The 24,953-nt window shown below is 47.7% G+C and overlaps 1 protein-coding gene across 1 annotated transcript in view; it reads right to left on the reverse strand.

The window, feature by feature from the left end:
- lamc1 (laminin, gamma 1) overlaps positions 1-24,953 on the reverse strand; it is a 177,071-nt gene that overhangs the window by 91,924 nt on the left and 60,194 nt on the right. Inside the window, exon 2 of the mRNA XM_078407589.1 lies at positions 5,100-5,404. Within this exon, the coding sequence (XP_078263715.1) occupies positions 5,100-5,404 (305 nt within the window). The remainder of the gene's footprint in view (positions 1-5,099; positions 5,405-24,953) is intronic.

Raw genomic sequence — 24,953 nt, forward strand, 5'->3', positions numbered from 1 at the left:
AAGAAATAGTGATGGTGCCAAGCTTTTTATCTGTGCCCCATCATTAGAGTTTAAGAGAAAGAGTGAAATTCTCATCTCAAATACCAAATAATATGAATCACGCACCTGAAAGTAACCCTTATTATGCAGGTGAATATCCCAAATTGAAGTGCAACATAAGGATTAAAACATAAAACAAAGAGCTGAACTCAGCAGTCAGGCAGCATCTAAGGAAGAGAAATGGACAGACAACATTTTGGCTCGGGTTCTTTCTTCAGACTGATGCACTTGCATGGATTATAGCTTGAACAGACTTCAACTTAGAATATGCCCATGAGTCTGACATCAACCATAACGTGGTTAGTTCTTTAAAAACCATTGCAGTATTTTAGAGATGCTTATGAATCAGGAACTACAAGGACAAATGACAATCAGAGGAGAGCATGTTGTAGAATGATGCTGGGGTATTTCCACTTAAGGAAAATATGCTGAGATTTCTAGGTCAATTAGCAATGCAGGTGGTAACATCTTCGGTTCCACATAACGTTTCCTTACTGGAAGTTGACATTTCCTGTCCGGAAACAACTAGAACAATGTTACAAAAGCAGACGGGAACGAAACAAAAGAGCAGCAGGGAATGCATCCAATAACTGCTTTTTTGTTCTTAAAAAGTAAATTTTGACTGAAAAAGTGTGTTTCCCAAATGTAAATCAGGTCGCAATTCCAACAGTTGTCCCCTGCAAGAAATTAATCCAACAAAGTATTGTAACAGATAATACAAGTTTTCAATATTGTGTAATAAGAGCAAATGCCTAAAAGTTTAAGACAAAGTCAAAGAGCTGAAATATTCAACCACGACTTCCCCCTCAAATCACACCTCCAGGCATAGTTCTGCTTCCAAGATAAACAGGAGGAATTAAAAAATGTTGATCAGTCTGAAGAAGTGACCCGACCTGAAACATCACTTTGGAATTTTAAAATATTCATTGCTCTACTGTACAAAGATAATGCCAGTGCCCTGACTAAGAGACAACGATTAAATTGTTTTCTGATCAACAATCCAGAATGGTTTAGAAGGCTTCAGGATATCTTTAGTATTCTTGTATCATAACTAGAGATTTATAAACTGATTTAAATGAGTCAAGCAATGCACTATCACTCAAGTACAGGCAGTCTATGGGCTGTCCACAAAGACTCCATTCCTGTGAAATTCAGTTTTCTGTAGCTACCCATATTGTTTCACTCAACACACACTTGTTGCAATTCTTTCATTTCGTTGAATAATCATCCTAACATCACCAATAATTAAAATAATGGAATATGTATTGTATCCAGTTATTAATGAATAGCATGAAATGTTTTATTGTTACAGGCTTAAAAAATGCTTTAAAAGTATGGAAGAATTTGCATAAAATCAGATTTCCATAGGTAATTTGTTCATAAGTTCATGTCATAGGAGCAGAATTAGATTATTCGGCCCATAGAGTCTACTCCGCCATTCGGTCATGGATGATCCATCCTTCCCTCTCAAAACCATTCTCCCGCTTTCTCCCCGTAACCTTTGACACCTTTACTAATCAAGAACCTGTCAATCTCCGCTTTAAAAATACCCAATGACGGTCTCCACAGCCGTCTGCGGCAACAAATTCACCCTCTGGCTAAAGAAATTCTCTTCATCTCCTTTCTAAAAATATGTCCTTTTATTCTGAGGCTGTGCCCTCTGGTCCTAGACTCTCCCACTAGTGGAAACATCCTCTCCACATCCACTATAGCCAGGCCTTTCATTATTTGGTAAGTTTCAATGAGTTCCCCCTCCTCCTTCTAAACTCCAGCGAGTGCAGGCCCAGAGCTGTCATACATGCATCATACATTAGCTCAATCATCCTGGGGTCGTTCTTCTAAACCTCCTCTGGACCCTCTCCAATGCCAGCACATCTCCCTTCAGATATGGGGCCCAAAACGGCTCACAATATTCCAAATGCGGCCTGACCCGTGCCTTATAAAGACTCAGCATTACATCTCTGCATTTATCTTCTAGTCTTCTTTGAATCAATGCTAACATTACATTTGCCTTCCTTACTACAGATTCAATGTGTAAATTAACCTTTCGGGAATTTTGCACCAGCACTCCAAAGTCCCTTTGCACCTCTGATTTCTGAATCCTCTCCCCATTTAGAAAATATAGTCTACGCCTTTATTCCTATTACCAAAGTGCGTGACCGCACACTTTGCTTCGCTGTATTTCATCTGCCACTCTCCCCACCTGTCCAAGACCTTTTATAGACACCCTGCTTTCTCTACACTGCCTGTCCCTCCACCAATCTTCCTCTCATACATAAACTTGGCCACAAAGCCATCAATGCTACCATCCAAATCATTAAAATACAACGTGAATCGTAGTGAATCCAACATCCCCTGCAGAACACCACTAGTCATTGGCAATCAACCTGAAAAGGTCCCCTTTATTACCACTCTTTGCTTTCTGCCATTCAGCCAATCTTCTATACATGCTGATATCTTCCCTCTAAAACGGTGAGCTCCCATTCTTTTAGCAGCCACAAATGCGGCACCATATCAAAGGCCTTCTGAAAATCCAAGTGTACAGTGCATTCAGAAAGTATTCAGACCTCTTCACTTTTTCCACATTTTGCTACGTTACAGCCTTAATTATATATATTTTATCATCAATATACACATAATATCCCATAATAAAAAAGCAAAAACAGGTGTTTAGAAAATTTTGCAAAGTAATTAAAAATAAATAACTGAAATATCACATTTACATAAGTATTCAGACCCTTTGCTATGACACTCAAGATTGTGCTTATGTTCATCCTGTTTCCATTGATTGTCCTTGAGACGTTTCTACAACTTGATTGGAGTCCACCAGTGGTAAATTAAATTGATTGGACATGATTTGGAAAGGCACACACCTGTCTATATAAGGTCCCACAGTTGACAGTGCATGTCAGAGCAAAAACCAGGCCATGAAGACAATGGAATTGTCCGTAGACATCCGAGACAGGATTGTGTCGAGACACAGATCTGGGGAAGGGTATAAAACAATTTCTGTAGTATTGCAGGTCCCGAAGAGCACAGTGGCCTCCGTCATTCTTAAATAGAAGAACTTTGGAACCACCAGGACTCTTCATAGAGCTGGCCGCCTGGCCAAACTATGCAATTGGGGGAGAAGGGCCTTGGTCAGGGAGGTGACCAAGAACCCAATGGTCACTCGAACAGAGCTCCAAAGTTCCTCTGTGAAGATGGGAGAACCTTCCAGAAGGACAACTGTATCTGCAGCACTCCACCAATCAGGCCTTTATGGTACAGAAAATAGCTGTGCATCGACGCTCCCCATCCAACCTGACAGAGCTTGACTGGATCTGCAGAGAAGAATGGGAGAAATTACCCAAATACTGGTGTGCCAAGCTTGTAGCGTCATACCCAAGAAGACTTGAGGCTGTAATCGCTGCCAAAGGTGCCTCAACAAAGTACTGAGTAAAGGGTCTGAATACTTTCTGAATCCACTGTACAATATCCACTGGCTCTCCTTTGTTTATCCTGCTATTTACTTTCTCAAAGAATTCCAACAGATTTATCAGGAAAGATCTCCCCTTCACAAAACCCTGCTGACTTCGGCCAATTTTATCATGTTTTAAATTATGTACTCAGAAAAGTCATCCTTCATGATGGACTCTAAAATCTTAGCAACTGCTGGTCAGGCTAGCTGGCCTATAGTTTTCCATCGCTTCCTTCATGAGCAGCTGAGTAACATTTGCAATTTTCTAGTCTTCTGGGTCGACTCCTGACTCTCGTGATTCTTGAAAATTCACTACTAATGCCTCCACAATCTCTAAAGCTACCTCTTTCAGAAGCCTGGGGTGTAGTCAATCTGGTCCAGATGACTTATCTACTTTCAAACCTTTCAGCTTTCCAAGCACCTTCTCTTTAGTAATAGCAACTCATCTAGCTGATGCCCCCTGACTCTCGTGAATTTCTGGCACATTGCTGGTGTCTTCTGCTGTGAAGACTGATGCAAAAAGCATATTCATTTAATCTGCCAATTTCTTTATTGTAACCTGGAAAGCCCCAGTATTCATGTTTTCAAAATCTCCAGGGTTTCTTATGTGTGAAGATTGTGCAGCATTCATACATTAGTTTACATGGAAATGTGTGTCAAATCACTTTCCCTTACCATTAATTAAAACAATGCTCACTGACCTTCTGGGTTGCGCTAAAACATTATTTGAAAAATAGCATTTTCAGCATTTGCTTCTCTATAATACTTTTATAATATGGCTCTGTAGTCTGTTATCTTATTTGTATCATAAATCTACATTCCACCACAACCAGATAGAGACTGTAGATTCTATCCTACATCCAACACGCTAGGGACAATTTACAGAAGCCAATTAACCTACCCTGAGCAAAACAATTTGCTGGATGAACTCAGTGGTTCGGGCAGCACACGTGGAAAGAATGGGGCAGACTGTAGCGATGTTTATGAAGACAGATACAAAGCGCAGGAGTAATTCTGCGGGTCAGGTAGCATCTCTGGAGAAAAAGGACAGGTGACGTTTCAGGTCGGGACCCTTCTTCGGACAATGTTTCTGGTCAGGCTCCTTCCGATTGAAAGTATATATGATAGATATCAGTACATTAATGTACAGGACATAAAACACCAAACCCATCTGGTACGAATGATGCTAATACTCTCCGTGAATGGACAGTAGTGAGAAGGATCTCCACAGGGATAGAAAGCAAGTTAGGCAAAGCTTCAACTTATTACCAAACAGTATATTTTTACTGTAGATTGCCTGTGTGGATATTGAATAAGGCAAGCATCATGACAGGGCATTACCCCTGCTATCAAAACCACCTGCTGTTGGTCAATGTTTGAACAAGTGTGGAGGTGCTTGTGAAACCAGGATACAGCATTGGAGAAATCATTCAGGAGAAGAACTGAACTTAAGAGGAAATAGGCTGTCAAACATTATTCACAATACAAAGCTTAGGACAATAATTTCTGCTATTATATTTAAGAACACCGCTTTTAAAATATACTGGGGATACAAATCATTTCATATTTACAAATTATTCATTTTTTTATTCTACTATACCTGCAGTACAGGGCTATTGTCAAAGTTGTAGGCACTGGGCCTCCCTTCCAGAGTCGAAAAGGCTACATTTCCTCCAGTGAGGGGAGATATATCACTAAATTCATCCGTACACAGTGCCTGTTGTTCATCATCTCCTGTTCGGATAAACCCACGATTCATTTTCTGATAGGTTTTCTCACAAGATCCACTGTAATACTGGTAAGGTACCCAAGGTCCATCGGCAACTGTTCGCTTATAAATAGCAAAGCTTTCAGGTCGACTTGTGTGGAATTTCAGTCTTACGTATGTGATATCAAATGCTTTATCTGCAACAGAAAAAAAAAAAAAATTTTACCAGTTAATTTTTGTGTCTCAATTTAGTGAATTAAAAATTTTCTTTAAATTACAATCTTCCAATGCAATTCACAATCGTGTTACACTTGGAGCCAAGAATTGTGATTTATGAACTAGTCAATATTTGGCAGCAAGATCAACAAAACAAACAAGGTGAATGGAATTAATTTTTTTGCCCATTTAAGAAAGGAATGTTGGCCAGAAATTCTTACTCATTTCAAATTTCAACATTGGATAATTATGTTTCCATCCGTACATGCAACTATTTGGAGACATCCCAGTTGTGCTTACAACTTGTATCAACTTCAATTTGCACAGGAATACCGCAGAGGAACTTATTTTCAGAAAGTACACATCTACTATAAACTTAAATAAGCAGACAAGGTACCCTGGGGAAAAAAGTGTTGATTAGACAAGCAGAAAAATAAAATACTCTTTTGCATACATATTATTAGAAGTAACCTCAGAATTGTACTTATGAAGACATAGGAAACTAGGATGGTTTGGCAAAAAGACACTCAAGGATGTTTATATATGATATTATCGCGAGTCCGAAACTTGTTGGTTGTAAGAGGAGTTTATTGCAGCCGCAATATTCGGATACAGAGTTAAACAACAAGGTAAAGGACAACCAATACAAACTTACTGTCTTCCTTGAAGACTTCGCCGAACTGACTCAATCGGGCGCCAAACGCGCACATGACATCGCTGGCCAATCAGCGATGTCGCTCTCTGGACCAATCCCTATGGTCGCGTTCCCACGTGACCTCGCTGGCCAATCCGAGGGTTCGACGACCTGGACCATTCTCTATGGTCGCTACATGACCCCCCCCAGAACCCGAGGTGCGGAACCTAGCAGGGAGCCGGATTTCGCGACCATAACGAGTACGGAGAGGGACAGCCTGAACCACAGGAGCCGGAGGTTCCGGACTTGGCGGAACAGCCGGAACGAGAGGTTCTGGAGGAACTACCGGAACGGGGGGTCCTGGAGGGACTGCCGGAACGGGGGGTCCTGGAGGAACTGTCGGAACGGGGGGTCCCGTACTGAGCGGAACGGAGGTCGGCCTCTCCTAGGGGTTTGACCGACCAGGACTGGTTGATCCGGGTCCAAATGGGCAGGTTTGAGCCGGGACACCGAGACGAGCTCACTCTTGCCGCACATGTCTAAGGTGAAGGTAGCCGTTCCCTTATGTAAAACCCGGAACGGCCCTTGATAGACCCTCTGCAACGGGGCGCGATGGGCATCTTTACGCAGAAAAACAAACTCACAGTCCTTCAGGGAAGACGGTTCATGTACCATGGGACACCCATGACGTGAAGTCGGAACTGGAGCCAGGGAGCCCACCCGTTCCCGGAGAGATGCTAACACTGATGGGACTGTAGGCAGCAGGTCTGAAGGGTCCGGAAACAGATCTCCGGGTACTCGAAGTGTCGAGCCATATACTAGCTCTGCGGACGACGCACCGAGATCTGGCTTAGGAGCAGTCCGGATGCCCAAAAGAACCCAAGGGAGTTGGTCTACCCAGTCCGGGCCTTCAAGCCTTGCACTGAGGGACGCCTTAAGTTGGCGGTGGAACCTTTCTACGAGTCCATTTGCTTGGGGGTGATATGCAGTCGTGGGTTGTAACTTGGACCCGTACAGTTCTGCCAGCGCGGCCCAGAGGGACGAAGTGAACTGTGGCCCTCTGTCAGTGGTAATAACTGCCGGGACCCCGAAACGAGCTACCCAATGAAGGGCCAAAGTCCTAGCACAAGACGCTGACGAAATATCAAACAATGGGAAAGCCTCTGGCCACCGGGTGAACCGATCCACCACCGTGAGGAGGTGGGTGTAGCCCCGGGAGGAAGGCAAAGGCCCGACCAAATCCACGTGGATGTGGAAAAAACGAACAGCCGGGACCTCGAAATCCTGTACGGGGGGCTGGACGTGGCGCTGGACTTTAGCGGTCTGACAGGGCACGCAGGAACGTGCCCACCCCGCTACCTGTTTCCGCAGGCCATGCCAGACAAACCTCGCTGCTACCAAGGCAGAGGTGGAGCGGATGGACGGGTGCGCCAGCCCATGAATGGCATCGAAAACCCGGCGCTGAAGGGAGGGCGGTACTACCGGCCTGGGACGGGGAAGAGAAACATCGCACCAGACTTTCGTGCCCTCCGACCCACAAGCTACCTGGGCCAACTTCAATCCTGAAGTGGTGGACCGGTAAGCCGAAACGGTATCCGCTAGGAGCTGTGCCTCCGCAAGCTCCTTGGGATCCACTTCGCAGTCCACCGCCGAAATAGGGGGAAAAGCAGGTCTAGACAGGGCGTCAGCAACGGCATTAAGCTTACCCGCGACATGACGGACATCGGTGGTAAATTCGGAGATAGCGGTCAGGTGCCGCTGCTGGCGGGCCGACCATGGGTCAGACAATTTCAAAAAAGCAAATGTTAATGGCTTGTGGTCCGTAAATGCCACAAATGGGCGGCCCTCGAGGAAGTACCTGAAATGACGAACAGCTAAATAGAGAGCCAGAAGCTCTCGGTCAAATGCGCTATACTTCAGCTCGGCCGAATTTAGTTGCCGGCTGAAAAACGCTAAAGGCTGCCAACGGCCACCGACCTGCTGCTCCAGAACCCCGCCCACCGCCACATCAGAGGCGTCAACCGTCAGGGCCGTGGGGGCGGAGGGGCTCGGATGGACCAACATGGTGGCGTCTGCCAAAGCTGCCTTAGCTGCTGTAAAAGCCGACTCAGCGGTCGGGGACCACAACAACTCTACCGGATTCCCTGCAAGGCATTGGAAGAGTGGGCGCATGACTCGCGCAGCTGCCGGAACGAACCTATGGTAGAAATTAACCATGCCTACGAACTCCTGTAGCCCTTTTACTGTGGTGGGCCTAGGAAATGCCCGGATAGCCTCCACCTTTTCGGGCAAAGGGGAGGCGCCGGCAGGGGTAATTCTGTGCCCTAGAAAATCAAGAGCAGGAAGGCCGAATTGACATTTGGAGGGTTGGATAATGAGCCCGTGGTCTTGGAGCCGCTGGAACACGGTCCGCAAATGGGCCTGGTGTTCCTGCACGGAGGGGCTGGCTACCAGGATGTCGTCTAAATAAATAAACAAAAACGGTAAACCCCGGCCCACGCGGTCCATCAGTCGCTGGAAAGCCTGTGCCGCGTTCTTTAAACCGAAAGGCATACACAACCATTCAAACAACCCGAACGGAGTAATTGTTGCAGTTTTCTGTATGTCCTCCGGTCGCACCGGAATCTGATGGTATCCTCGCACCAAATCGATTTTGGAAAACACCACCGCTCCTTCCAGCCCAGATGAAAAATCCTGTAGGTGCGGTATGGGGTAGCGATCAGCCGTGGTGACAGCATTGAGACGCCGATAATCGCCACATGGTCTCCACCCCCCAGATGCTTTGGAGACCATGTGTAACGGCGAGGCCCACGGGCTGTCAGACTGACGGACAATTCCCATTTCCTCCATTTTCCTGAACTCCGCCCTTGCCACCACCAGTTTGTCTGGCGGTAGTCTCCTGGCCCGAGCGAAAACGGGAGGGCCTTCGGTGCGGATGTGATGGACCACACCGTGCTTAGCCGAAGGCGTGTCAAAACGTTGGACGAGCAACTCCGGAAACTCTGCCAGAATCGCAGCATACGAGTCGGGGGCCGCGACGACGGCCTGGACAGTAGGGCTGGGCGAGGAGGCGATTGTCGGAGCGACGTGCTCATCTTCGGCGGAGGGTCGGAGGTCGTTACCGCGGACATCAGGAACCAGTGAAAAAGCCCAGAGAAAATCTGCGCCCAGGATCGCTTGTTTGACGTCGGCTATGATGAATGGCCATTCGTACGTGCGGAGGCCTAACACAAGGGACATCTTCCGTGTACCGAAAGTGCGAATTGGGCTGCCATTAACCGCGATGAGGGTGGGACCTGTCTTACCCGATCTGGATTCGAGGTCGGTCGGCGGCACTATGCTGACGATGGCTCCCGTGTCTACCAAAAATTCTGTGTCCGTGAATCGATCATGGACATAGAGGCGCCGGTTCTGGCCAATCGTAACTGCCCCTATGTACGATCGGCCAAGGCATTTCCCGCGAAGGTACAAGGCAAACGACAGTTGCGGGATTCGTTACCCCATCGTAGGTGATAATAGCACCAGCCGCGCTTGTGCGGATCTTTTTGGCGGGCTTTCTGAGAATTGGCGGGAGACATGGCGCCATCTTGCCGTCGCTGTGGCGTGGTCACTGATGTCGAGACTTTGTTGATCGAACCACTCGCCTTGTTTTTTGCCGCTATGAGCGCGTCCGCTTTCGCTGCATATGCTTCGGGGTCCTTAAAAGAACAATCCGTGAGCAGCAGTCGGACATCCTCGGGAAGTTTCTCGCGGAATGCCTGCTCGAACATAGGGCAATCCGTATGCTCACCGGCTAGCATCATCATTTCGGCCATGAGGACGGAAGGCAGTTGGTCTCCAAGATCCGGTAGGTGCAGAAGTTTTGCCGCACCACCATGCTTATTAAACCCGAAGGTTCGCAGTAATACTTTCTTCATGGCCTCGTACTTGTTTTCCGCAGGTGGATTCACGATGAACCGCATCACGCGCTTGGTTGTGTCCGGCGATAGAGCGCTGACGAGGTAGAAGTACTTCGTGGATTCGTCCGACACCTTCTTTATATGAAATTGAGCCTCGGCGTGGATAAACCAAGCTTGCGGTGCGTGCGTCCAAAACAACGGTAGATGAACGCCTGCCGCGCTTGACTCCGGTGTGCCCTGCTCGGTCATCATCAACGAGGCGTCGGGTTCCTGCTCAGTCGGTGATCGTCCAGATCACGTCGGGGTCACCAATATAGCGAGTCCGAAACTTGTTGGTTGTAAGAGGAGTTTATTGCAGCCGCAATATTCGGATACAGAGTTAAACAACAAGGTAAAGGACAACCAATACAAACTTACTGTCTTCCTTGAAGACTTCGCCGAACTGACTCAATCGGGCGCCAAACGCGCACATGACATCGCTGGCCAATCAGCGATGTCGCTCTCTGGACCAATCCCTATGGTCGCGTTCCCACGTGACCTCGCTGGCCAATCCGAGGGTTCGACGACCTGGACCATTCTCTATGGTCGCTACAATATACAAGCTGAAAGAATGACCAGACTACTATGCAGATTGATCTTGTGTCTGGTTTGTTTTGCTGATGTCTGCCAAGTCGGAAATGGATTTTGCAGACGTTCACCTCTACGTGACAACTTGAGTTTTGTCTTATTCTTTCCCCATTAGTCTGATTTTTTAAACCTATCCATCTCTCTGTTGAACATTGTGCTATTGAACCCTACATGTGCATCCATTGATTTCAGGCTAGGCATTCCAGATCATAACTTATGGCGCAAATAAAAATGTTCTTCGTCTCAACTCTGGTTCATTTGCCACTTGGCTCTCCTCGTCCTCAGATTGCCAACTTACCTGCCACTGGAAAGTTTATGCTTACTCTTTTTAAATAATTTATTATTGTGAACACATTGATCAAATCTAAACTTTTGCACCTTTAGCAAGAGTAACTGCAGAGCTGGATGGCTCCATTGCTGGGGTGAGGGATACACCACAACAAGGCAGACAAGTTTTTCCCAAGGTAGGTGGAAGGGCACAAGCTACAATGAGGATATTCCGACTCTGCAGCAGGATATAGATAGATGATAGAGAGTGAACACAAATTTGGCAACTGGGAGTTTAAAAATAGGAAATGCGAGGTCATGCACTTCAGTATCAAAAGGGTCTAAATTGAATTAGACTGCAAATACGTGCGGATGTTCTTGCACATAAATCATAAGAAGTTTGCAGGCAGGTGACACAAGTAGTTAAGGCTGTGAATAGCATACTAGTTGCTGCAAAGGTTTGGAGTTTAGAAATATCGTGCAGGGTGTTGGTGAGGCCACACAAGGTGTACTGGAAATTTAAAACTGAGGTACATGGAAGTTTCTTCTTGCAGAGAGAGCGAGTCTCAGAGATGTAGATGCTAGTTCATTAGAAGTATTTAAATTGGAGGTATACACATTTTTGAAAGGATGAGGAATTGTGAGCAATGGGGTTTGGCTCAGAGTTGTTGTAACCCTGGGGTAGATTAACCATAATATATCAAATTACTGGGCAGGCCTGGGAGCCAGACAGCCTATCTATCCCCTGCTCTCAGTGTCCAAATAACAGCCCCCTAAAGAATTACAGACTGTTTTACCCAGAAGAAAGGAAATATTCCAACTGAATACAGAGGTTTTGCAAATACTATTGAAGTTAACAATGTCATACATGAGCATGATGAGCAGCACCTATACCTTTGGTGGCAACATGAAGGAAATTTGAAGTGAGTCCAAAAATCACTATAGAAATAACTGATCAGGATGTTGTTACAAGTATGGATACATCAACAGACCAGTCTGTAATTGGAAGAATTGCCCACAGGCACAACCTTGGACAAGTCGAGCTAATGATGGGTAATGCATGTACTCCAGCAAAGTGCTGCAAACATTAGAGGGAATGAGATCACCATAGCCCCAGGTAATAGAGGACGCACGAGACAACAGATGCTGGATATTGCTGAAGGAACACCTGTTCATTTCCCTCCACAGATGCTGCCTGAGCCACTGTGTTCCTCCAGCAGTTTTTTTCCCTCCAGTCTATGTGACTAAGGCAACCAGAGAGCAACAACACGAAAGTCAATGTGAAGAGACAAAACAGGAGAGGAATCAGATTCAGTGCAGCATGGAGTGATCTTACTGATTCTGACAATTCAGAATAGAACATTTCAGATTTTGGTTTAGGCCAAGTTTGAAAAGACAGGAAGAAAAGCAGCAGTATGGAGTGTAGTCAATTTTACAAAGCTATAAAATGCAATAAAGATAACAAAGTCCATGACATGTTTGACTGGATTGCACAAACAGATCAAACTGACTTCAGACCTTTGAGAAAATTTGGCATGTTCCCGAATGTTATCAAACCTCTACAGGGTATGGTCTGACTACCTCTCTCTTCTCACTGCTACTATCAGGAAAATGGTAGAGGAGCCTAGGAACCATTATTTCTATGTTCCAACAACTGCTTCTTCCCCTCAACCACCAGGTTCTTGAACCACCCAGCACAACCCTACCTCAGCTTTGAACCATTACCAGACTTTGCACCACTGTGGGTGCTCTATGTATTTTGTTTACACTATCATGATCTGGTTTACTTAGAATAACTGATAAGACTGCTCCATATTTATTTTGTCATTGTGTCTAATATGTCTATAAAGCTGCAGCAAGTTTAGAGATACAGCACGTAAACTGATCCTTCGGTCCACTGAGTCCACGCCGTCGATTGATTAGTCATTCACACTAATTCTATGTAATTCCACTTTCTCATGCACTTCCTACACATTAGGGGCAATGTAACAGAGGGCAATTAACCTACAAACTCACACAGGCTGTGCACTCTTTCCAGTTTAATGACATCTTTCCTACAGGAGGATGACCACAATTGAACACAACACGCCAAATGCGGCCTCACCAATGTCGTGCAACTGTAACATAATGTCCCAATTCCTATCCCCAGTTCGTTGACTGATGAAGGCCAACATGCTAAAAGCCTTCTTCACAACCCTCACTACCTGAAATGCCATTGTTGGAGAACTATCTACTATAGATCCCTACAACACTCCTCACATTCCTGCCGTTCACTGTAAAGGTCCTGCCCTTGTTTGATTTTCCTCTCATACTTATCTGCATTATACTCCATTTGCTATTCCAAGGCCCACTTGCCCAGCTCTTCAAGATCATGCTGTAATTCTTGATAAATAGCTTCACTATCTACAGTGCATTCGGAAAGTATTCAGACCCCTTCATTTTTCCACAATTTGCTACGTTACAGCCTTATTTTAAAATGGATTATATTCATTTTTTAATCATCAATTTACACACAATACCCCATAATTAAAAAAAGCAAAAACAGGTGTTTAGAAATTTTTGCAAAGTAATTAAAAGGAAATAACTGAAATATCACATTTACATAAGTATTCAAACCCTTTGCTATGACACTCAAAATTGAGCTTAGGTTCATCCTGTTTCCATTGATTATCCTTGAGATGTTTCTACAACTTGGTTGGAGTCCACCAGTGGTAAATTAACTTGATTGAACATGATTTGGAAAGGCATACACCTATCCACATAAGGTCCCACAGTTGACAGTGCATGTCAGAGCCAAAACCAAGCCATGCAGACAAAGGAATTGTCCCTAGACCTCCGAGACAGGATTGTGTCGAGACACAGATCTGGGGAAGGGTATAAAACAATTTCTGCAGCATTGCAGGTCCCGAAGTGCACAATGGCCTCCATCATTCTTAAATGGAAGAACTTTGGAACCACCAGGACTCTTCAGAGAGCTGGCCACCCGGCCAAACTGAGCGATTGGGGGAGAAAGGCCTTGGTCAGGGAGGTGACCAAGAACCCGATGGTTACTCTGACAGAGCTCCAGAGTACCTCTGTGAAGATGGGAGAACCTTCCAGAAGGAAAACTATATCTGCACCACTCCACCAATCAGGTCTTTATGGTACAGTGGCCAGACGGAAGCCACTCCTCAGTAAAAGGCATGTGACAGCCCGCTTGGAGTTTGCCAAAAGGCACCTAAAGGACTCTCAGACCATGAGAAACAAGATACTCTGGTATGATGAAACTGTGGCGGCTCCCAAGGGTCGGGCCATACTACTACCGACTCCTCGGCACGGGAATGGACCAGTCCCGGGAGGCGGTCCTGGACTCAGGTATAAAAGGACAAGGTTTGGGCGCCAAGCCATTCCGGCAGACTAGACCCGACCGAGACCCACGAACCAATAAATATACCTTCCCAAAATACCTGGCTCCTTGCCTTTATCAACACGCTACATTGGTGACCTCGACGGTCCATTCATTAGGATGGACAGAAAAACAGAATTCGACCGCCCGTCCGGCTCGCAGGCCGACCAGGCCCCAGCTGTCGACGCGGTAGGCATCAAGCTCCCGACCTTCTGGACCACCCGGGCTCGCATTTGGTTTTACCAAGCGGAGGCCCAGTTCCAGCTGCGGGGCAACATAACGGATGACACCCGGTTTTTCCACCTGGTGGGAGCCCTTGACCAGGACGCGGCCGAAGAGGTAACGGAGTTCCTCCAGGACCCACCGGCCGACGGTAAATATAAAGCCCTTAAGGAGCTGCTGCTCCAAACCTACAGGCTAACCCGAATGGAGCGGGCCGAAAGGCTCCTCCACATGCCAGGCCTCGGTGACCGGCGCCCATCTAGCCTCCTGAAGGAGATGGTCGCGCTGCTCGACGGGCACAGACCGTGCCTAATGTTTGAATATACTTACCTGCACCTGCTGCCGGCCGACATTCGCCTGCAGCTCACCGACGTCTCCTGGGAAGACACCCGGGCCCTCGGCAGGCGCGCGGACGCGCTGTGGGCGGCGCGCCGTGATGACGTCAGTGCGCTAAACGTCACTCGAGAAGCGCCCGATTTTCTCCGGTCGGGCGGGGGAGCTGTGGAAGGAGTGACAGCTACGTCCCGGAGGCCTGCGAGATCGCCCCCGGTGGCCATTGCGGGTCGTGCACCTGCAGTCCCACATCAGCAGGCTCCAGCCAGCACCAGCAAGAGGTACTGGTGTTATTACCACCAGCGCTGGGGTGCGGCAGCCCGACAATGCCGCCAGCCGTGCACATTTCCGGGAAACGCCGGGGCCGGCTACCAATAGTCCCTGCGGTGGCCGGCCAGATTCACCGCCTCTTCGCCTGGGATCGGCGGTCCGGGAGCCGCTTCCTCGTGGATACCGGGGCGGAGCTGAGCGTCCTGCCCCCTTCGCCGCTGGACATTCGTTCTGGGAAGCGGGGGCCCATCCTCACCGCGGCAAATGGGAGCATTATCCAGACGTATGGCGTCCGCACGGTCCACATCGTTTTCGGCGCCAGTCATTTTACCTGGCTGTTTACGATCGCCGACGTCTCCCAGCCGTTGCTCGGGGCCGACTTTCTGCGGGCTCATTCTCTCCTCGTGGACGTCAGGCAGCAGCGCTTGGTCCACTCCGCCACGATGGAGCCCATCGCGTTGCGGCTGAACGACCCCGTTATACGCCCGCTGTCGTCCGTGGACTCCCATTTCGCTCGGGTGCTGGCGGACTTTCCGGATATTATGGCCCCGCAATTCCGGTCATCGACCCCCAAGCATGGGGTGTTCCATTATATCACGACTACCGGCCCACCCCTCCACGCACGAGCACGCCGACTCCCGCCTGAGAAACTACGCCTGGCACGACAGGAGTTCCGTACGATGGAGTCCTTGGGGATCGTCCGCCCTTCCAACAGCCCATGGGCATCTCCACTCCACATGGTCCCCAAGGCAAACGGGGGCTGGAGGCCTTGCGGGGATTATCGGCGGCTGAACGTCGCTACCGCCGAGGACCGATACCCCGTGCCCCACATCCAGGACTTCAACGCCCATTTGGCTGGGGCCACGATATTTTCAAAGGTGGATCTGGTGCGAGGTTACAACCAGATCCCGGTCCACCCGGAGGATGTACCCAAGATGGCAATCATCACGCCGTTCGGACTCTACGAGTTCGTACGGATGCCGTTCGGCCTCAAGAACGCCGCCCAGTCATTCCAACGATTAATGAACGGCGTTTGTCGCGGGTTGGATTTCCTGTTCGTCTACCTCGACGACATCTTGGTAGCCAGCCGCTCGCGGCAGGAGCACTGTGCTCACCTCCGGCAGCTTTTCCAGCGGCTCAGCGAACACGGGTTGGCCATAAACCTCGCCAAGTGCCGCTTTGGCGTGGCCATAATCGACTTTCTCGGCCACCGTGTGTCCTCGCAAGGAGCGGTTCCCCTGCCGGACAAAGTAGACGCCATCCGCCGGTTTCCCCGTCCGTCCTCGGTGCGTGGCCTGCAGGAGTTCGTCGGCATGGTGGCATTTTATCACCGGTTCCTGCCATCCGCGGCCCACATCATGCGGCCGCTATACGAGCTGCTGGCGGGCAAGCGCAAGACCGTCGTGTGGACCGACGAGGCCGTAACAGCCTTTGACGGCGCGAAGGAGGCCCTGGCTCGGGCTGTGCTGCTTGTTCACCCACGGGAGGATGCCCCGACAGCCCTTACGGTGGACGCCTCAGAGTTGGCGGTTGGTGGCGTACTGGAGCAACTCACGGACGGGGGTTGGCGCCCCCTGGCCTTCTTCAGCCGGCACCTCGACAACGCCCAGAAGAAGTACAGCGCTTTCGACCGCGAGCTCCTCGCCCTGTACCTGGCCGTTCGTCACTTCCGCTATTTTCTGGAGGGCCGCCCGTTCACCGCTTACACGGACCACAAGCCGCTCACTTTCGCCCTGGCAAAGGTCTCCGACCCATGGTCCGCCCGACAGCAGCGCCAGTTGGCCTACATTTCCGAATTTACCACCTCCATCCGCTTTATCGAGGGGAAGGAAAACCGGGTGGCCGACGCATTGTCTCGCCCCGCCATCAATGCCGTGTTAGAAGTGGCACCCGGCATTGATTATTCTGCCCTGGCGGAGGCCCAACTAACGGACGGGGAGATGCCCGCCTACCGGACTGCCATCTCTGGCCTCCGCCTTGAGGATGTTCCCCTCGGCCCCGGAGCGACGACGATACTTTGCGATGTGTCGGCAGGTCAGCCGCACCCCATCGTCCCGGCCGCGTGGCGCAGGAGGGTGTTCGACGTGGTCCACGGGCTGGCTCACCCATCCATCCGGGCAACGATCTCCTTGGTAGCTGCGCGGTTCATGTGGCATGGTCTGCGCAAGCAGGTTGGCCAATGGGCCCGCACCTGCATTCCGTGCCAGACGTCGAAAATTCAACGCCACGTCCGGGCGCCACTCCAAGGGATCGGTCTACCCTGCCGCCGTTTCGACCACCTGCACGTGGACATTGTGGGCCCGCTCCCGCCGTCCCGGGGCATCACCCACCTCTTCACGGTGGTGGACCGCTTCACGCGGTGGCCGGAGGCCATACCACTGGCTGATACATCTACAGCCACATGCGCTCGTGCATTGGCCGCGCACTGGATTGCTCGCTTTGGTGTGCCGGTGGTCATCTCATCGGACCGGGGGCCACAGTTCACCTCCGAGCTGTGGTCGGCCATGGCCCACCTGTTGGGCGTGCGGCTGCACCATACCACGGCCTATCACCCGCAGGCAAACGGCTTGGTGGAGAGGTTCCACCGGCAGCTGAAGGCAGCGCTGAAGGCGCGACTCGCCGGCCCCGACTGGATGGACGAGCTACCATGGGTTTTGCTGGGCATCCGGACTGCCCCCAAGGAAGACCTGGCTTCATCCTCAGCGGAGCTCGTCTACGGGTCTCCGCTCACGGTGCCCGGGGAGTTCGTGCCCTCGTTGCCGGGGCGAGAGGAACCGCCCTCATCCACCCTACATCGCCTCCGAGAGCGAGTTGGCAAGCTCGCACCCGTGCCGACGTCCCGCCATGGGACATTCCGCCCTTACGTGCCATCGGCCCTCCAGGACTGCGCCTTTGTGTTCCTGCGCCGTGACGCCCACCAGGCGCCACTCCAGAGGCCGTATGAAGGCCCGTACCGGGTGCTGGAGCACGGGCAGACAACCTTTGTTTTGGACATGGGGGGCCGGCCGGAGGCCGTGTCAATTGACCGCCTGAAGCCGGCCCACTTAGACATCGACCAACCGGTACGGGTGGCCCAGCCTCGGCCACGAGGTCGCCCCCCTTTGCGGGTCCCACCGCCTGTCTCTCCAACTGTGCCTCCGCCGGCCCCTCTGTCAACCGATTACCGTACGCGGTCCGGTCGGGTTGTGCGACCACCAGTGCGTTTCGTGCCTCCGGATCTGGGGGGGGGGTACTGTGGCGGCTCCCAAGGGTCGGGCCATACTACTACCGACCCCTCGGCACGGGAATGGACCAGTCCCGGGAGGCGGTCCTGGACTCAGGTATAAAAGGACAAGGTTTGGGCGCCAAGCCATTCCGGCAGACTAGACCCGACCGAGACCCACGAACCAATAAATATACCTTCCCAAAATACCTGGCTCCTTGCCTTTATCAACACGCTACAAAACCAAGATTGAACTCTTTGGCCTGAACGCTCATCACCTGGCCAATACCATACCTATGGTGAAGCATGGTGGTGGCAGCATCATGCTGTGGGGATGTTTTTTAGTGACAGGAACTGGGAGACTAGTCAGGATCGAGGGAAAGATGAATGGAGCAACGTACAGAGAAATCCTTGATGAAAACATGCTCCAGAGCGTTCTGGACCTCAGACTGGGGCAGAGTTTCACCTTCCAACAGGACAACGACCCTAAGCACAAAGCCAAGACAACGCAGGAGTGGCTTTGTGACAAGTCTGTGAATATCCTTGAGTGGCCCAGCCAGAGCCCGGACTTGAACCCGATCGAACATCTCTGGAGGGACCTGAAAATAGCTGTGCATCGACGCTCCCCATCCAACCTGACAGAGCTTGAGAGGATCTGCAGAGAAGAATGGGAGAAATTACCCAAATACAGGTGTGCCAAGCTTGTAGCGTCATACCCAAGAAGACTTGAGGCTGTAATCGCTGCCAAAGGCGCCTCAACAAAGTCCTGAGTAAAGGGTCTGAATACTTATGTAAATGTGATATTTCAGTTATTTATTTTTAATTACTTTGCAAACATTTCTAAACACCTGTTTCACTTTTTTTTATTATGGGGTATTGTGTGTAGATTGATGATAAAAAAATGAATTTAATCCATATTAAAATAAGGCTGTAACGTAGCAAAATGTGGAAAAAGTGAAGGGGTCTGAATGCTTTCTGAATGCACTGTACCTATTTTACTGTCATCCACAAAATTACCAATCATGCCTTGTATATTCTCATCCAAATCGTTGGTATAGATGACAAGCAGAAATAGACCCAGCGCTGACCCGGGGCGCATCATTAGTTACAGGCCTCCAGTCCAAAAAGTAACCTTTACCACCACCCTTTGCTTCCTACCATTAAGTCACTTCCAACAGGTATAGCCCTCAGGAACACGAGACGTTTCCCTGATCTCCCACGTCCTACAAGGGGAACATACCAGTGCCCTAACAACCATCTTCACTGCACTTAAACTACTAATTCCAATTTTCATTGCACTTAGACTAAAGAGCAATCAGTCAAATATCTTTCACCTACACTAAGCCTTGTCACCGCAGTCTCTAAAGCCAATCCTCAGCATTTACCCTCAATCACAACTCTTACACCTCCAAAACATGGCCAGTCCAAAATGGCTGCTCCACTCGTGCCGGTCAGCCTTTAATATACCACTAGGGACAGTCATTCCTAGAAACCAACATCCTTTTTTAATTCACCTGCCCTGCTCCTTCTCTCAGCTTAAGGAATGTTAAATAGTTCATTGCTGAAAAATTGTGATAATAAATTTGCAACTTTAGTGAAATGCCATAATTAAAAGATTGTGCTTACTTGATTCTTCATGTTTGAGTCTGTAAATGAGCAGCAAAGCTTGACAGCTCTTGATTAGTTCAGAACCCGTAATACATTTTTAGCATCATCAACCAAAATTAATGCCAAGACATGATGGGAAATATTATGGTTGATGACAGAACAGATAATTTTTTAGGATTATCTCAAAGGATGAAAGTGCCAAGCATTCTGGACAGAGTGGATTGGGCTGGTAGAGGGATTTTCAGAAACAATCCTCAGCATTTACCCTCAATCAGGACCATTTGCAGAAAGATATTTGACTGATTGCTCTTTAGTCTAAGTGCAATGAAAATTGCAATTAGTAGTCTAAGTGCAGTGAAGATGGTTGTTAGGGCACTGGTATGTTCCTCTTGTAGGACGTGGGTGATCAGGGAAACGTCTCGTGTTCCTGAGGACTATACCTGTTGGAAATGCACCCAACAGCTGCTGGTTACAGACCACATAAAGGAAGTGGAGCTGGACATATTGAAGATCGTTTGGGATGTTGAGGGCTTCATAGATAAATGTTTTAATAAGACCAAGATGTAGGCAGGAAGTAGATGTGTTATCACAGAGGAAGCCCCTTTCAGGAGTACCCTGTGACCATTCCCTTTGAAAACAAGTAGACCGTTTTGGATGTTGTTAGGGGGCCTGATCGTTCAGGCTGAAGCAGCAGCAGCAAGCAGTTCTATGTCATCATTTTTTATTTTATTCTTAATGTTTTATGCTTTATTCTTAATTGTTTACTGTATGTTCGTGTTGTTACTTGCGCGCAGAGCACCAAAGCACATTCCTTGCATGTGTACATACTTGGCCAATAAACCTATTCAATTCAATTCAATTCAAAGAAAATAAAAGTTTACTTTAGTTTTTGGAAAGTCACAAGTAATACAAGTACAAACAGAACAAATGGAAGGATACATTTTCAGTACCAGAAGTAGTTTGGCAGTAATTAAGACACTGGTGTATTTAAAAGTATGTGTGCTTGAAAAGGACAACCCCTATCTCCTACTGCCCCATTTACTTGGTATTCATACTGTTCCAAGGCACTGACTAAGAATATTACAATGTTATTCAGAAAAGAGAATAACCAGGAAATGTTAATTGTTTCTCCTACCACAGATGCCGACTGACCTGTTGAGCGTTTCTAGCATTTTCTGCCTGATCACACTTCATATCCTCGTATTTCGCTATCATGTCTCATTTTTTTAAGCTCCAAAGAATACGTTTGTTACATTTTCCAAATGTACACTGGCATCATCCACCAATTCTTTCTCTGCTACATCAATCAGGCTTCTTGCACTAAAATAAATGCTTTTTAACCTATCAGCCCAGCGTCACTCCCTGACACTCTCCTGCTTGTCCTGCCTACTAAACTTGCCCATTTTAATTACTACATTTGCCTCAACTTTCTCATCTATTACTCTACTGCTTTAGGTCCCACCCCATTGCAGGACTAATTGAAACCTCAAAGAGTAGATTCCCAAATCTCTTGCAAGGGTATTTGTTCCCTCCACTTCGGGTGCAGCCTGTCCCTCTTGTGCAGGTCATCCTTGCCCCAAAAGAGATTCCAATGGTCCAAGTATATGAATCCCTCCCTTTTGTACTCGCTCCTCAGCCACATATTTATTTGCCTTGTCCTCCGATTCCTACCCACACAAGCATGTGGCACTGCTAGTAATTCAGAGATTACAACCCTTGAGATCCTATTTTTTAACCTTTTGCCTGACCCCCTATATTCGTTTTGCATGTCCTTGCCACTTTTCCACCCTATGTTGTGGTACCAAAGAGTACAACAACCTGTGGCTGCTCACCCACCTCCTTGACCGGTCGGTCACCACCAGAGACATGCTTGACCCTGGCATCCATCAGGCAACCTTCCATCATGGAGTCTCATTAGCAGCCATTGAATCTCCTGTCTGAAGGCACAGGGAAATGCAGATGCTGGAATGTTGTGCAAAATACAAAGTGTTGGGCATTGGGAAACCAGCAGTATCCTATTAGTAAGTTTCCACAATGTGAAACCAAACTCAATGAATCCAACTTTTTTTTTGTACATTGAAAGCAATGCTCAATTCAGGTCAGTATATCACCTATTTCCCCATCTAGCCCTTTAATTGTACTCAATAATCTCTTGAATAGGATTTAAGGTCTTCTGAAATTCCAAACACAAAGCATCAATGTGGGCAGCCCAGTGGTAGAGTTGCTGCCTTCCAGCAGCAGAGACATTTGTAGGAAGGAACTGCAGATGCTGGTTTACACCGAAGATAAACACAAAATGCTGGAGTAACTCAGCGGGACAAGCAGCATCTCTGGAGAGAAGGAATGAGTGACATCACCCATTCCTTCTATCCAGAGGTGTTGCCTGTCCCACTGAGTTACTCCAGCATTTTGTGTCTATTTACAACAGCAGAGACCCAGGTTCGAGCCGGACCACGGTTGCTGTCTGTTTGTATGTTCTCCCTGTAACCACAAGGGTTTTCTCCAGGTGCGCCGGTTTCCTTTCACCATTCAAAGATGTGCAGGTTTGTAGGTTAATTGGCTTCTGTAAATTGTCCCTAGTGCCTAGGATAAAAGGAGTGTACAAGTGACCGTTGGTCAGTGCAGGCTTGTTGGGCCGAAGGGCTTGTTGCATGCTGCATCTCTATACAAAACTGGTTTGCCCTTATCTAATCAATTCGTTACAACTTCAAGAAAAAAAAAATGTTTCAATAGATTTTTCAGAGCCCGTTTCACTTCAATATATCGAATTAGATTCTCGGTGTGTGCGCGTGCGTGTGTGTGTATATGATGCCATACTTTTGTGCATGTATATATGGTGATATATGCCAGGATGTGAGGCAAGAGACAGCAGGGACACGTGTTTGGTGGTGAATGGATAAGTGGAGAGGAACGGAACAGGTAAACTTATGCATTAGGTCGGCAGGGAAAACCAGTCGGAAGCATCTGTATCTGCTGGATATTACCTTTAAATATCTAAAATATCAGAAGCTTTCTTCTCCTAAGAAACGATATTTTGCAACATTCCATGAGAGTTTTTGGTGTGACAGCATATTAAATTGGAAGCAGTCTGAATAACATTTAGGGCAGCACACAAAATAGATTCTTTGCCCGGCTAACAAAGCTGGCATGGTGACTTTTAATTTGATTATGGTTATTTTAATGTCCTGGACCCATTGACCAGACGACATTCTGGCGCTGATTTGCATTAATGTAGACAGATTTTATGAATGTTCAAGTAGATTGGAGCTGTAAATTGCAGTAGATTGTTCAGTTTGCACACTTGGGGACAACCCATAAGTATTGTTAAAGTAATGTGTAGTTGTAAAGTCAAATTGTTTGGGCAAGTTGAATTTGTACTTCAAGTGCATTCTAAGAATAAGAAGAAGAAATTAAATACAAAGGAGAAGTTTCATGAAATACATTTATGGAATTTACAAAGTCCAGCTTTGTTCTGTATGTAGGCGGGAAGTACCCCAAGCATTTGACTTTTAATGAATACCCATTCACTATACTGGCATTCTTCTGACAGGTCTGCTGTTGCTATACACTACCCAGTATCTTTCCTATTCAGGACTTATCATAAGCAATCCTGTAGCTTGGTGAAATCTCTGGTATACGTTAGCTTTATTGAATGTGCTGCATTACAATGTATAAGACTTGAATGTCTCAAAAGACGTAATGAGTTTATTAATGCCCATAAATCATCAATTGGACACTTGATAATGTGAATGATAAAGATGGCATAGTTTTAGACCAAATGTAAATTTGTTGTAAACAAAACAAAGTGCTGGTGGAACTCAGTGGGTCAGTCAGCATCTCTGGAGGGAAGGAATGGACAGACAATGTTTTGGGTCTTGAGATGTTGTCACTTCATTTTCTCCTCAGATGCTGCCTGATCCACTGAGTTCCTCCAGCGCTTCGTGTTTTGCTGAAGATTCCGTTCCTAGATGTGCCTTTCCTAGAGTCTCTGTTCTTTTGTTGTTCAAACACTTCATACACGGCAGCCCAATCTATATTTATCCAAGAATGTGCTTTTGGATTTGGCACGAATTGTTTTAATTTAGTGTTCTTTCCCACAATGTAGTTTACACTTCAAGCTGTATTCATGTGGGGGGAAAAAAACACACTTGTATAATCTTGTTTCAGACGCAGTTGAGCATATAATTTTCTGTTAGTTTCGCCCATGATGGGACTGTCACCAAAAATGAGGAAAAATGGTTGGAACACAGAAATAACAAGGGGATGGTCCTTTGATGGGATTGTACTTTAGCCCCCCAATAGTAAGTGGGATTAGAGGAGCAAATAATTCGGGAGATCGTAGACAGCTGCAAGAATAAATGTTGTAATATTAGGCGAGTTTAAATTCCCTAAGGTCAACACAAAATGCTGGAGTAACTCAGCGGGAAAGGCAGCATCTCTGGAGAGAAGGAATGGGTGACGTTTCGGGTCGAGACCCTTCTACAGAATATTAAAATTCCCTAACATTGACTGAGACTGGTATGGTGCGAAGAGCTTGGTTGGGGTGGAATGTGTTAAGTGTGTCCAGGACAGTTTTATCAATCAACGGTTCCAGCAAAAAGTAGGCAACACTCAACCTCCTACAACGAAATGAGGCAGGGGAAGTAATTCAAGTATTAATGGAGGAGTAGTTTGGGACCAGTGACCACAATTCTATTAGTTTTACAATAGGAATGAAAAAAGATAGGACTGGCTCACAATTTTGATAGCATTAGACAGAAACCTGGGGTGGCATGGTGGCATAGAGCTACTGCCTTACAGAGCCAGAGGCCTGTGTTTGATCCTGACCACGGGTGCAGTCCGTACAGAGTTTGTACGTTCTCCCCGTGACTGCGTGGGTCTTCTCAGAGATCTTCGGTTTCTTCCCACACTCCAAAGACGTGTGTGTGTGCGCGTGTACATGTGTGTGTGTACATGTGCGTGTGCGCGTGCGTGCATGAATGTGCGGGGACTGCCGGTCAGTCTGGACTCGGTGGGTCGAAGGCTCTGTTCTCCACGCTGTATTTATAAACTAAACTTGCAATGGTTGACTGGGAGATGCTGT

Source organism: Rhinoraja longicauda, chromosome 11, assembly GCF_053455715.1.
Source record: "Rhinoraja longicauda isolate Sanriku21f chromosome 11, sRhiLon1.1, whole genome shotgun sequence".
In the NCBI taxonomy this organism is placed as follows: Eukaryota; Metazoa; Chordata; class Chondrichthyes; order Rajiformes; family Arhynchobatidae; genus Rhinoraja; species Rhinoraja longicauda.